The sequence below is a fragment of the Hordeum vulgare genome, chromosome 3H (assembly GCF_904849725.1).
Source record: "Hordeum vulgare subsp. vulgare chromosome 3H, MorexV3_pseudomolecules_assembly, whole genome shotgun sequence".
Lineage (NCBI taxonomy): Eukaryota > Viridiplantae > Streptophyta > Magnoliopsida > Poales > Poaceae > Hordeum > Hordeum vulgare.
In genome coordinates this window covers 216,713,669-216,728,129 of record NC_058520.1, presented here as the reverse complement: position 1 = coordinate 216,728,129, position 14,461 = coordinate 216,713,669, and the positions used below count along the sequence as shown (strand labels likewise).

The 14,461-nt window shown below is 43.0% G+C and overlaps 1 protein-coding gene across 1 annotated transcript; it reads right to left on the bottom strand.

The window, feature by feature from the left end:
* Positions 1-3,550: 3,550 nt before the first annotated feature.
* On the bottom strand, positions 3,551-9,622 carry LOC123443550 (coatomer subunit beta-2-like). Its single transcript, XM_045119972.1, has 4 exons — positions 7,465-9,622; positions 5,990-6,499; positions 4,853-4,938; positions 3,551-4,188 (listed from the first exon to the last, which is right to left on the bottom strand). Exons 1-4 carry the CDS (start codon positions 9,616-9,618, stop codon positions 3,984-3,986), a joined length of 2,955 nt encoding a protein of 984 aa, XP_044975907.1. The 5' UTR covers positions 9,619-9,622; the 3' UTR covers positions 3,551-3,983.
* Positions 9,623-14,461: the final 4,839 nt, after the last annotated feature.

The following is a 14,461-nucleotide window of genomic DNA, read 5'->3' as shown; positions in this document are numbered from 1 at the left end:
CACTAGACGCCATACTCTCCTAGGTTATGAAACCAATGTAATGGAGACCAAAGCTCTAATACCACTTGTAAGATCGAAAATATGTCTAGAGGGGGATGATTAGACTACTTGACAAGATAAAACTAAGCCTTTTCCCAATTTTTAGTGTGGGCCAGTTTTAGCAACTATGACTAGTCAAGTACACCCTACACATGTATATCTAATAGTATTGCAACGGAAAGTAAAACGTGAAAGTGTACATAGAGGGTAAGGTAGGGAGATCAAACACAAAGGTTGACACGGCGATTTTGGCATGGTTCCGATAGGTGGCGCTATCGTACGTCCATGTTAGTGGAGACTTCAACCCACGGAGGGTAACAGATGCGAGAGTCCACAGAGGGTTCCACCCACAAGGGGTCCACGAAGAAGCGACCTTATCTATTCCACCACGGCTTCCGTCCACACAGGACTAGCCTCACTAACGGTAGATCTTCACGAAGCAGACGATCTCCTTGCCCTTACAAACATCTTGGTTCAACTCCACAACACGAAGTAGGAGGATCCCAAGCGACACCTAACCAATCTAAGAGGCACCACCCTCCAAAAGGTAATAGATGTGGTAGAACGATTAACTCTTGCTCTTGTGCTTCAAAAGATAGTCTCCTCAACACTCAATCACTCTCTCTCAGATTTGGCAGGGCTAGGAGAGATTGATCTTATGGAAAGCAACTTGGGGAGGCTAGAAATCAAGGTTGGAATGGTTGGAATGGAATCTCTTGATCTCAACACATGAGTAGGTGGCTCTCTCTCGAAAAAAATGGATCTGGCCAGTGTAAGTGTGTCCTGAGTGCTTCCTCTATGAGTGAGAGGTAGGTAGAGGGGTATATATAGGCATCTCCCAAAATCTAACCGTTACACCATTATTGGCAAACTCGGTGAAACCGAGATTCTCGGTGGTATCGAGTGCACTAAATGTGGAAACTTTGAAGTCTCGGTGAGACCGATATATGAATCTCGGTGGTACCGATACGATGACCTAGACTGGATTTCCAAACTCGGTGAGACCAACTTCAAACTCGGAAATTTTGAAACTTGAAATTAGCTTAATCGAAAGTTGGTCACCCAATCTCGGTGGCACCGGTAGGAATGTTGGTTGTACCGAGATGGTGGGATTGGCACATGATCTAAGTGTAAAATCGGTATAGACGAGTGAGAAATGTTGGTGGCACCGATTTTCCATATTTGGCTTGGGACAGATATATTTTGTGGAAAAGTGGCTGATTATTTTTGGTGGCTATCTCTAAGCACTTGAGCAACCAATTCATCATAATACATCATCCCCTTTTAATAATATTGGCTTTCCTATGGACTCAAATGTGATTTCTCACAAAGTGTAAAATGAAGAGTCTTTTTGCTTGAAGCTTTAGCCAATCTTATTCCTTCTTTGCATCAAAGGGGGCATCTCCACACAATCCTATAGCCAAAGCATCTTTGAACTTTTCTGAAATATACTTGAATAAATTCATTAGTCCAATGATGCATATGTTGTGATTAATTACCAAAACCATCTTAGGAAGCAATTGTGCTTTCATAACTGTACTTTAGTTTTGGCATGGCCAGATCTTTAAAAAGATATACATCTTTGTCGACTATTGCAGGTCGGGTATTTGACAAATTGGTTCATTGCCATCCATGTTGTTGTGTGGCGTGGCCATATGTTGATTGGTGAATTTTGTAATTATTAATATATACCAAGATATGTTGCAAGTTTATTTATTCAATGGAAACAATGGATATAATGTGCAGCGAACTATAAAAAAGCAAGCATCCATATTTTACTACCATGGGCTAGAAACAGTATATGAAGAACCATGGAACAACTTCATCACACCAGCTTCCCAGAAATGCTTTGCTTTGTAAAATAAAATTATTTTACTCTAATCAGTTTTTTCATATTTTGATGGAGGATTCTTTATGTCCTTACCTCATGTTCTTCTTGTGTAGCTCATTGGTAATTCTTCAAGGAAACACATGCACATAACTACATATTTTATGGATAATTGGGAGCGACTAATTTTCATCACTACTGTCAATTTACTCTATAGTAGTGTCATTTTATTTAGTACTGTGTTAGTCGTTACACTTGCATATTTTTAACACAAGTCCTTTCCCCATTTTTGTTTTCCTCAGAGCGTTGTTGAGAGCGACGGAGAGGGCCTGACTGAGCTCGTGCCAGGTGACCATGTCATGCCAGTGCAAGGAGTGTGCTCGTCGTAACCTCTGTGACCTCCTCGTGATCAATGTCGACTGTGCATGCTAATCGACGGTGTGCCTCGTGCTTCACCATCAGCAGTAAACAAATATTTGTCTACGTGTGGACCTCTACCTTCAGTGATTGTTCTGATGTCATTATTTCTCAATGCGTCGCCATATTCAAATTCAGAATGCCTTCTGAAACCAACAAAGGGTTCGACGGCGGTGATTTTCGGCCTGAAGTTGTAAGCCATGTTGTATGCATGATATTTTATATTACACAATATACTACCGCAGGTCGAGGAGAATTATTCCCTATAACCATCACTAATTGTTGTATGTTCTTTTCACATGATTAGGCTATGGAAGTGGTCAGTGTGGACTTGAACCCTGCAAAATAGATACATACAAGGTACAGTCTATTGTTATATTCAGAAAGAAAAAATATATATATTTAGTAGTTGCTCACGGACACACACCCAACTTAAGCAAAAAAAAAAACAGCTAAGAATTTTGGCTGCACCGATTTTGTAAACCCAAAGGATCACACCAAGCCGGTGCAAGAGGTATGTTAAGTTCTCTACCCGAGTATACATCAATCACTTAATTTGTTCATGAGATGCAGTACTGTATCAAATGCTCGCAATTGAATTATGTTGCTGGTGCTTATCAAGATGACAAACAGTGGAGTCAACAGAGCCGTGGATAGCACTTGCCATATTGACACCATAATATCTGCCTTGGACTGCGTTTGTGATATATGTTCTCGCTACACTTGTAGTTTGATCATCGTGAGCATTAATGTGTCTTCTGCTTAGAACTGACTCATGAAGTTTATGTGCAGGGCTGAGGTGTGGTCAGGCTGGTGGGCGTCCTGCACAAGGAGGCGGAGTTCAGTATATACCCAATGAACTAGCTCAATGAGAAAACACTCTCAACACTAACCAGTAGGCAGCAGTTTTTAGTTACTGTGTACATGAACGTTTTGCACAGTAATGGTTTGCAGTTTCTCTGCTTTTTTGTTGTTTGCACGTCAGCTTCTCTGTTAACGTCAATGTTTTCTATTTTTTGAACTTAACATCAGCGTCCCCATTGCACATTGCAAATCAGTTCTGATCATGTCATCTTTTTGTTTGTATAAAGCCTTCTTTTACTCACCAGTTGTAAAGTCGTAGATATTTCAAGTCCAAATTTACAGGCATAAAAAAAATAGCCACCCAAGTACAGATTCAGTAGGCCTAATGACCAAGAGGATCCTTAAACCAAGGGAATGCATGTTGACAAATGTGCCGATGCTCCCTTGAGCATACTATTAATATATTGTAATGCTTTTTTATTGAGTTTATATCAGTTGAAATGCACAATGTGCGTGCTTGAATACAATGTATTCCACACACGAGCAATTCCCTAGTATTAGGTATGTTTCTCAAGAACAAAACACGCAACAATATTATATGGAGGGAGGTCGGTAATAAAGCATCACAATTGATGTACCTGTATGGGTCAACAATAGAAACTTCACCCATTTATCAAGAAAGACCTATCGTGAAAAGGAAGTGTCAAGATCGTTTTTCAGCCCCTAAGATTAGCTTCCCTATGATCCTCTTCTTTTCTCATCATTTTCTTTGATCTTTTGTACAAAAAAAATTCTTGTATTCAAGCCACTGTGCCTGTAGTATGACACTCGCAAGTGGATCTCTTGAAGGAAACATGTCATACCATCCGGTGTTTGTGAGCAGGTAACATCAAAATTAACTGCCTCCCTTCTGCTTGAGGGTAATCTTATCTCCCAAGCTGAGCGCGATTCCTTGTGTCTTGCTCCTTATTCTGATGTAACCACTAAGCTTGCCATCGATTTGCTTCTCAATGCTGATGTTCACCAAAGCATCTTCTCCGAACACACTCTTGGCATAAAGATTAGCAGCAATGTAACCGCATTCCCCGTCAAGCGCAGACCTGGTGTCAGAATTCCGTTACAGATGTAGACAACTCCCATATGTAATCAGATAAGCAATGGACTGCACAAACCTAACCAGCTAACTCAACATTATCATAAACAGCTGTCAAAATGCAACTACTTTTCCCTGTTTCGCTAACCAAACTAATGCATCAGAATAACCAAAACTGATGCCCTATTTATATGTCATGCATGACTATATTAACATCATAAATGCATCGGTTTGTGCAATTTTATGCTCAGTTGTCAGTTGTATATATTATGAAAGCAGCTCATAATTTTTTTCAGATTAAGCCCAAATAGAATTTAGGAATCTTAGCATTAATTTTATGAAAGAAATGTTGAGTGTAGGAATCTAAACAGGTCATCACTGAACACTGAAATAGGCACTCACAACTTAAGTCTACATCTCATTTGTTTAAACCATATTCTACATGTGTAAAGTAAATTAAATTATTCACACATCTGACTAATGATTGTAAATTAAATTACTCACAACTTAATTATTCACACATCTGAACACTGAAATAGGTACCATGTAAGAAGCGCACATGCCTTGTACATGTACACATATACTGCAGAAACAAGTATGCAGGTACATAACAAAGTGCTCGTAATTCTTGTTTGCAAGGCAGCATATGAAGTCCATTGTGTAAAACTTACTGTGGTGTTAGACACTTCATATTTGTTGACTTGATAACATGACTCAAAAATTTCTTCTCATCTTGAATTACAGTATTCACTGCAACCTGATAAAGGACAGATAAAAATGGAGTAAAAAACTAAGATATGAAATAATAAGAAATTTGTAATCACGATACAAAGGGGCAACATCACAATTTAAATGCACTCCATATGAACCAGACACAATGACAGAGCACTACATTTAGAGAAGGTTTTCAAAGCAAATAATAATAATAACAATAAAGTCAACCAAAGCAAAAGTTAAGAAGTATGGTATAAAGAAATCACACACATGCACGATTCATAAGAAATAACCCACACAGTAGTTTAAGATCCTGACTGCTTCAGCTACAGAAGTCAGGAGCTAAAAGGCAACAGTATTTCAGCAAATAACTAGATCTTAGGGCATCGCCAAAGCGTACCCCCAAACCTCCACTATATGTCCGGACCACAGTGTCCGGACCACTTTTGCCATCCAACGGGACTTGTATATGTCCGTTTAGTAGTTCGGGCGTACAGATTCCGTTTCTAGAGACAAACGTGGGAGGGCTTTGCCGGACGAGACATCCATCGTGTGGTCCTCCTCTCTTTTTTCTCTCTTCACATGCATGGTCCCCCTCTCCTCTCTCTCCTCCCAACCGGACATCACACCATAAATCCCACCACATGCATGGTCTCCCTCTACTCTCTCTCCTCCCAATAGCTTTGGATGGCTCCCTCCGGCATCATGTCCGCGGACCACGTCCGAACGTATAAACGGATATATACAGGAGACATTTGCGGGTCAGCTTTGGAGATGCCCTTAGGGCTTAAAGTTTCCCCTTGCAGCTTGATTGGGGGATGTAAGTCTATGACCTACTTGCAATGAATTATGGATAATAATAGTGTAGTAGAGTAAGCTACCTAAAGCAATTGGTCAAGTCAGAGACATTAAATCTAATAGATTTTTACAGATATCTTGGCTACATGAAGAAAAGAAAAACGATTAAGCAAATTTTGTAATCAGCTGAGGTAACTTGCTATGAAGCGATAATAAAGTAGAATACAAAGAATGGGGAACATCGTGCAAATGAAGTTTTGCAAGGACTCCATTTTGCAAAGGAAGAAGCATATTACCTTGTTTTCCCACTCAAACTCTGCCCACATGTTCCGGAAAGTAACATCTGCGCATGTAGCAGGTGAGATGTAATCCATGATGTCAATGTGAATATCATTTAGGACAACCACTGATCGTTCCATTACATTGGATGTCTCATAAACAATGTTCCCAAATATGACTCCAGTCTCTGTTGAAGAAACCTTGATACTGGCACGTATTTGCTTGCTTGACTCAGGAGCCAAAGTATAGTTCTGAGGACGGTCAACAAGTTTGAGGTCTCCCATGGTAGCTAATTCCAAACATAAGTTCTGAAGTGTCTCCTTTGTGCGGTTAATGACAGTAACATCAAGTACAATATCATACTGATGAACTGTCACAAATGCTTCAGCATATACAGGATCACTGAACCCAGTCAACTGAAGAATGCGATTAAGTCTATTTGCACCATCTGTTTCCTTGGTGAATCCACCAGTTGCAGCCTTCAAATCATCTTGGACCTCATCCTCCAACTCAAGCTGACTCATGCCCTAGGAAAGAAAATGGAAAATGCCAAGCTTATTTTAACAAGGGGAGGAACAGACATAAAACAGCACGATAGCAAGTTCTGGCAATTAGGAGCTCACAATCCACGACAATACACAATAACACAGATAATTTCTACTGACGCTTTGCTATATACTCCCTCTGTCCCAAAATAACTGTCTCAACTTTGTACTAGCTCTAGTACAAAGTTGTACTAAGCTTAAGACACTTACTTTGAGACGGAGGGAGTATGACGCTAAGGTAAACTCTTTGTTTCGAAGCAATGGTCCATTTCATGCATATCAACCTAACATGCTCAATCCTTCTTGATCACTACTTGGTTTTCTATCCAGTCAAAGAAGATAAAAGTTTCCTAACTAAGAGTACTAGTGGATAATCCTCCTAGAAAAATCTAGACAACTTGACATTTGGCGAGTATACCAAATCCAATAAACATACATAAACCTAAGCCATTCATGTTTAAACAAGGCTACTAACAACTGAACAGAAGCACCAAATTCAAAGACAAATTAGTGAACTACCACGTGTAATATTGTGGTATACAAAAAAGAGCGTGAGAAAAGCTGATCAAGCTTTCTTTAAAACCCAAATGCACTGTAAAACTCATCTTGGGAGTAAAAAAATTGGTCAATGACTTATGACTACTGGGCAAGAAAAAATGTCAACAAACATGGTATACACCTATCATTCTTAAGGATCAAGAGACTAATGCTGACTGTACAGCAATTACCAAATCCATTTTGCCTGGATGCAAGATAAGAATACTCCATATGCTATGCAATAACTTCTCAACAAATATTAGATTCATCATGAGCACAAGTAATGCATTTACTGTTAGAAGCTTAGAAATATAATGGTTGTAAAGCCAGCTGCCAATTAAGCATTACCCAAAGAAAATGTGGCAATTTCCATAGGGGAAAGCAACAACTGGTAAACAGTTTTTGCTTACCTTTCTGCTTTTCAGGTGGTAGAAGTCAATAAGATCATCTGGCTGGCCATGAGAGATCTGTGCCTTGGCCCTCATCTCTTCTGTATCCCTGAATTGCTTCTCAGCAAGCATCTTGGCAAAACTCTGTCTACATGATTGCAACCAAATCCTCCTCACATCATCACCAATATTGCAAAGCAACTTCACACAAAGCACAATCCTGTCATATGAATCATTATCAATTGGTTGGGGAAGGTAGGAGGATAGCCCCAGCTGAAGAATGGACGTAATGACCAGCAAGGCCCCAGTACAAGCCTTGTTTGCTTCAACCTTCGATGGTTGCACCTCCTCCAGCCTTAATACCAGTTTGGTAAGGGTACATGCAACAACTGCAGCTAAGAAAAAATCGCCTGACAGAATGAGTGATCTGAGGTTTAGGGTGGATGATAATGATCCAGGAGTAAATGATGGAGTCGAAATGGCCTCGGTAGCAGCACTCTGTGTGGCATAAGTGCCATCTGCAAGAACAACAGGCCGCCTGGAAGACACAGTGACAGAGTTCACCATCGGATGGGCTGGCTTGGAGGAATCAATTGTCTCCCCTTCCTCTGAGATAGTGAAGAATGGTAGATCCCCAAGGCACTGCTTAATGGTGGCAATGGCGCTCTCGACCTCTGATAAAGATAGGGAGTACTCGCCAAGGATCCAGAGAGTGATTGAGCAGACACGGGATGCCCGGATCTGGTAGAAGGTATCACTCAGCCTCTGGATCATGGAGACACACAGCTTGGGATTAGTCTCAATGATCTCACGCACAAATAACACAACATCAACTGCCGCAGCGATGTTAGTGTCACCAAGGAAGTCCATGAGAAGGTGCACCACCGATCCAGCCACCTCTGGGTACTCCACAGCACATGCATGAATCGCTTGCACCAGCATCTGACGGTACTCACCATCCTTCTCAAGCTCCCCTGATTGTGTCTTGACCACCTCCTTCTTGAGATAAAGCACCACCTCCTCCACATTACGAGGAGTTAGCAGATCGAGCACCAAATCCAACACCTTCCTCTTGACATCTAAATTCGGGCTGGCAAGTGCACGCAGCACATCCATTACTACAACCACCATCACATCCCGGTGTGACGTGTGCAGCTCATTCAGACGGTCCAGGAGAATGAGCCTGACATTGTTGTCACTCTGCGATGAGAGGAGCTTGCAGTATGTCTCAGCGGCAGCTCGCACTGCGGTGGGAGCCGAGGAGAGAGACACAATAGCACCCGCGCACTCATACACAACCGCGGTGCTTGGAGAGGAAAGGAGGGAGAGAATGATCTTGATATACCTGCCCTTGTCGGCACGGTTTGGGGAGCGGCAAACTTTGCGGATGAGGTCTACTGCGGCCATCTGGAGGAGATCGGGCCACTCCGTGACACGTTCGGCGTTGGAGACGAGGTAAACCACAGCACGTTCCGTCCCACAGAGGCAGAGCATGAGGAACGCGTTTCGCCGGGCGGAGGCGTCCTGCTCCGACGCGAGTGCGCGCTCGACGAGCTCGGGAGCGTCCGGGATGAGCTGATCGCCTTGCGGGAGGCGGTAGATAGCCGAGATGGCGGAGAGCGCGTGGCGGCGGATGAAGTGGTGGCGGTGCTCGAGATTCTTAAGAATGGAAGGGACGAGCGGCTCAAGCACCTCCAGCTCGGAGAGGCGGCAGAGGAACCGCAGCGTGACGCCGCGGATGTACTCGTTGGGGTGCTGCAGGTTGTTGCGAAGGTTCTGGCAGATGAGGATCATCTCCGGGAGAACGCGGCCGGCGGCGTTGCGCTTGTCAATGATCTCGAGGTAGAGGAGCAGCAGCTTCTGAATGGTGTGATCCTCGGAAGGGAGGACGTAGCGGACGATGGTGATGAAGAGCGTAGGCAGTGTCTCGCCATTGAGGAGGAGCATGACGGCGCGCTTCATGGCCTCGACCTTGGCGGCGACGTCGCTGCCCTCCAGATCCGCCTTGATCTCGTTCACCATGGCGGCGGAGCCCTTGTCGAAGTGGACAAGCAGCGTCGACGGCTTGTCCATGGCGCCGGCGGGTGGGTTGATGGTGGTTGGATCAGGCCTGGGCAGAGTGGATCTGGATCTGGGCGGGTTGACCGGTTGAGCGGGAAGAGGGGAGTTGTTCATATATACTGTGGTATATACACACACTTCCACCATTTGCTTTTACTTCGTGTATAAGCTTTATTTTAAGTCAAACTAAACCAAACATATATTAAAATTTATCAACATATATACAATACGAAAATCAATTTCGTAATGCATATGATAATATTGATTTCCTATGATGAATGATAATATAGTTTTGTAAATTTAACAAATATTTCAAAGATTATGGCCATCTTCAACGTCGGGCATCAAACTCCTGCAATTGTCTAGGCCGCACGGTTCGAACGCGCTTTGACATCCCACACGGTCATGTATCAGTTTGTTCGTATATTTTTCCGCAAACCGAAGACAAACTAGAGTGTGGCTTACCTGCGTCCGTACTACTGCCACACCCGCGTCTAACAAATCTGGCCCACTATGGATACTACCACACTCGTTTAATATTTGTCCCTTCATTTGACATCATTAAATAGGCTCGACGGTCAAGAAACCAACTTCAGCGCCCGTGCATTGACGCACAAGGACGCCTGACTCACCGGCATCCACGATCTAAATGAGGCCACATCCGGCAAACAGCACACCACAACCCCATCCGCTTCACATTTTCCTCATGTGCACCACATCTGTCATGGCCTCGAGAGGGAACGCTTTATGGGAGAGCTTGTCGTCGAAGATGAAGTACGATGTGGCCATTGACGGAGTCAAATTCGACAAATCTCGGGTGAGGGGTCCGCGTAACAGTCTGAGACCAATTCCTTCCATTATTATTACCATGTTATCGTTGGCTCTATGTTATATTTTGCATTTCATCATGTCATCATATCATTAATTTTGCAACTCATCTAAATAAATTGTATGGATCTTCGATCCACTTAAATTGAAGGAAATGCACATGTTGTTTTCTATTTATAACATATCCTCTCAATATCTAGGGAGCTAAAATAATTACTCCATTTATTTGGAATCAACCTCAACACATTTGTAGTTCATTCATGTGCCTTTCCTATTTTAAGTTTGACCTCCAAACCTTGCCAATAATTCTTTCTCCATTTATCAAGGCTCCTCCTAAATTCTCAACATTTTTGGGTACTCCTAAAAAAACTTGTCCTAGTTCAAATCATTTGAATTAATTCAAAGGAGTTTGTATTCAAACTCATCAACTTGCCTTTTGCATTTTTTCTGGTACGAACATATTTTTGTGAGTCCGAAAAAATTAACCCCGTGCCAAAATTGTTTCGATAACCTTTCTTGTCTCTATTTTCTTTCTCTCTATCTTTTGTAGAAGGAATTAAGAAAAGAAGAGGGAGAAAGCCAGTCGGAGGCCCACCTGACCACCAACCACGTCGCCAGCCCAATTGGCCCAACCGTTGTCCCACCTAAGCTAAATGTGGGGACCCTGACTCATAAGTTGTGATCACCGAATGCACGTGTACAATGATCTCAGAGATCAATGCTCCCTGAACACACATAAGCTGAATATTAAGAGTCTTACATCCATTCATACCGTCTTACACAAATTACGACCATTATGGTCAAGTATTACATAGGTAGGGCCATGAAGGCCAAACATCAAACATAAACTTGCAGCGTAAATCTTGAATGATAGTGTGGGCGCATGTCATATGCCTTAACCCTACAGGCATTCTGACTGGAAAGCGGCCCAATTTGCATGATTGTCACCAAGGTACTCTTCATCACATTCCTGTTCTTCCATGTCTGGCCAATTAAATAACCAGTGGCAAGCCAATGAGTACTTTGAATGTACCCGCAAGAGACTCATGTTTGGAACAAGGTACAATAATGCATGATATAACACGAAGTATAAAGTTTTGCGAAAAGCGAAATTTTGAGTGCAATGACATGTCCTAGCAACTTGTAAAGCATGCATCATGAGGTTACGAGTAACCATATGAACACGTTACAGATATCAATATAAATAGAGTTTGGAACAACTCTAGTTTAATCATCATGTCAAATCATCCGATTCATCTCATGTATCTCCTCCCCCCCCACACACACACACCAAGTTTTGTAAAACACTGGACGTAGTTTAAGCAGCACCACCCAACTGTCCTTGATCGTGGACACGGCTATTCGAAGAGTTTTACACTCTACAGAGGTTGCACACTTTACCTACAAGACTCGGGAAATATCAGTGTCGAGCCATGACTCGCGGTATATTGCATACCCGAGGTAAGTACCCCCAAAATGCCTTTCCCTTGATAACACTAAACAAAGATTCCATCCATTGGTACCGAGCCCTCACGATGTACATCACAAGTACCATCCTCCAAGGGACACAACGGTGTGCCCAGTGTGTGTGAAAACAATCATAGTCATCCTTCCAGGCACGACTCTGTATCGAGAGTGACCACGTCACTCCTGCCACTAGTAATGTGGGATTTTTACTAGCATCGGTCGAAGTAATCAACAAATCCCCTTCGCATATAGGGGTAGCATGGTCGTACATGTAAGGTTGACGTAACGGTCACAACTTAAACCAATCCGTTTTCGAAAACAACACACTCACTTTCCTCGGTACACCACTTCTTTATCAAGTGGTTACCTACTTCAACATCTCGGGCATTAGGGGCACACGACGGAGTTTACGAAAAGTCATTGAAAATACTTTCATTTCCAACACCATGCATATCCATGTCCCACTTGCATGGCATCTACTAGCACTTTATCTACTTCCCACCACACAACTCTAAGCAGAAAGTAGAGTCATGCCAATGCAAGTATCAACGAGGAAAGTAACAGAGGCAACCCACCAAGGTGGTCACCATATCATCATGATTCCGATGCAACAAAATAGAGTGCTATATGACATGAAAATTATAAAGGGTTTCATCAACATGGTCAAGGGCCTATTTGCGTGGCTCAACAAATCCATCGGGTTCTAAAAATCCTTCTGGTCCAACTTCTTCGTCAACAACGTAATATATCGTTGCAATATAACACGAGAAAATAAGATCACCGCAAAAATAGGGAAAATACATCACTCCAAAAAATGTCAACTCATTTTTTTTTAAATACTAGGTTGAAAACTAAAAATATTATAATTCCTTGTTTTTGGGTTTGGAGTGCCTAAAATAGTGAAAAACATTTTGACGATGGTTTTAAATACTTTAAATAAGGTTTAAAACAATAACAATATAGACGATAATTTTGTACATGCATGAAAATTATACCATTAAATAGGTTAGAGTTTTAGAAGAATTCAGGAAGTTGAATCATTTTATTTCGATCAATATTCAATTCTATGGAATTTTTGGAAGTTTCCGAATAAAAAAAGGAAAAATCCCACTTTTTGAACTAGGCCTGAAGGGCATCAATAGTGTCAGCCTAGGAAAGAATCGGCCGTGGCGAGTCGGTCGCGCGCGTCGGCCGGGTTTTAAACCTGGCAAGCCAGGCCCGAGCTGCCAGTGAGTGAGAGAGTGAGGCGGAGAGAGAGGTGAGGATGACAGGTGGAGCCCACGTGTCATCATCAACCTCACAACCAGAGAGTTGGCGAGCTCACTAGCGACGAGGGGCGACACGGTAGGGGCAGAGGAGGGTACCTTCGTGCTCAACAGGCTGTCGCCATTCTAGGGGAGGTCGAGAGGGTTGCTGGAGCATGGGGAATCGTCGGCGACGAGCAACCATGGTGGAGGGCGTCGGGAGAGGCTTGAACTGGTCGCTCTGGCGTGCAAAATGGTGCGCAAGAGGGGGAACTAATCATAGGGTTGTGGAGGTTCCAGATTGGAGGAGAGAAGCGTCTAAGAGTGCTCTCACTACGTGAGCATCGACGACCACATGCGGTGGCGCTTGGCTCGATCTCGACCATCAGTTGCTTTGGAGGGGAATGAGTGCCACTAGGGGTTGATTGGGAGGGAGCTAAGGCGATCAGGGGCAAAGGGGAGGCCTGGGGTGAGCTAAGGTGATCAGGAGCAAAGGGGAGGCCTCAGGTGGCCTTATATAGGCGCGGGTGAAAGCACAATATGCTCCCTTGGTGGTTTTGATAATTCATGACAACATACATTGTCTCTTGGACTAACACTTTTACCTAGATATTTCGGGATTAGTCCATGGAGAGCTTTGGCTAAAGGTTTATGTGGAACGCCCCATGATACATGAAAGGAATAAGATTGGCTCAAGCTTCAAGCTAGAAGACTCTTCATTTTATATTTGTGTCCATAGGAAAGCCAATACTATTAAAAGGGGGTGAGGTAGTAAAATGAACTAATTCCTCAAGTTCTCAAAGTTAGCCACCAAAATACTCAGTCATTTTTCCCACATAACCATTCTGTCCAATTCCACATACTCAAATTCGGTGTCACCAACTTTCATATTTCAGACCCACCGAGTTTGACCTCAGACATAAACCCTAGCCATTCCCACCAAATCGGTGCAACTGAATCCATATCGGTGCTACCGAGTTCGGGTGACCAACTTTTTGTTGCCTCGGTACATAAAATAGGAATTTCCGAGTTTGAGTATCGGTGCCACCGAGTTTGGCCATCTGACTGTTAGCCACCTTTTCGGTGCCACCGAGTTGTATATCTCGGTCCCATCGAGATTCAAAAGTTACTACCTTTGTGTGAATCGGTACCACCGAGTTTATGACTTCGGTATCACCGACTTTGCCACTTTAGGTGTAACGGTTGGATTTTATGTGTTGCCAATATATACCCCTTCACCCACCTCTCACTCGTGGGAGAAGCACTCATAACACACACTTCATTGCCAGATTCACTTTCTGAGAGAGAACCACCTACTCATGTGTTGAGACCAAGATATTCCAATCCAACCATTTGAAACTTGATCTCCAGCCTCCCCAAACTGCTTTGCACCAACTCAATCTCTCCTACCCATGCCT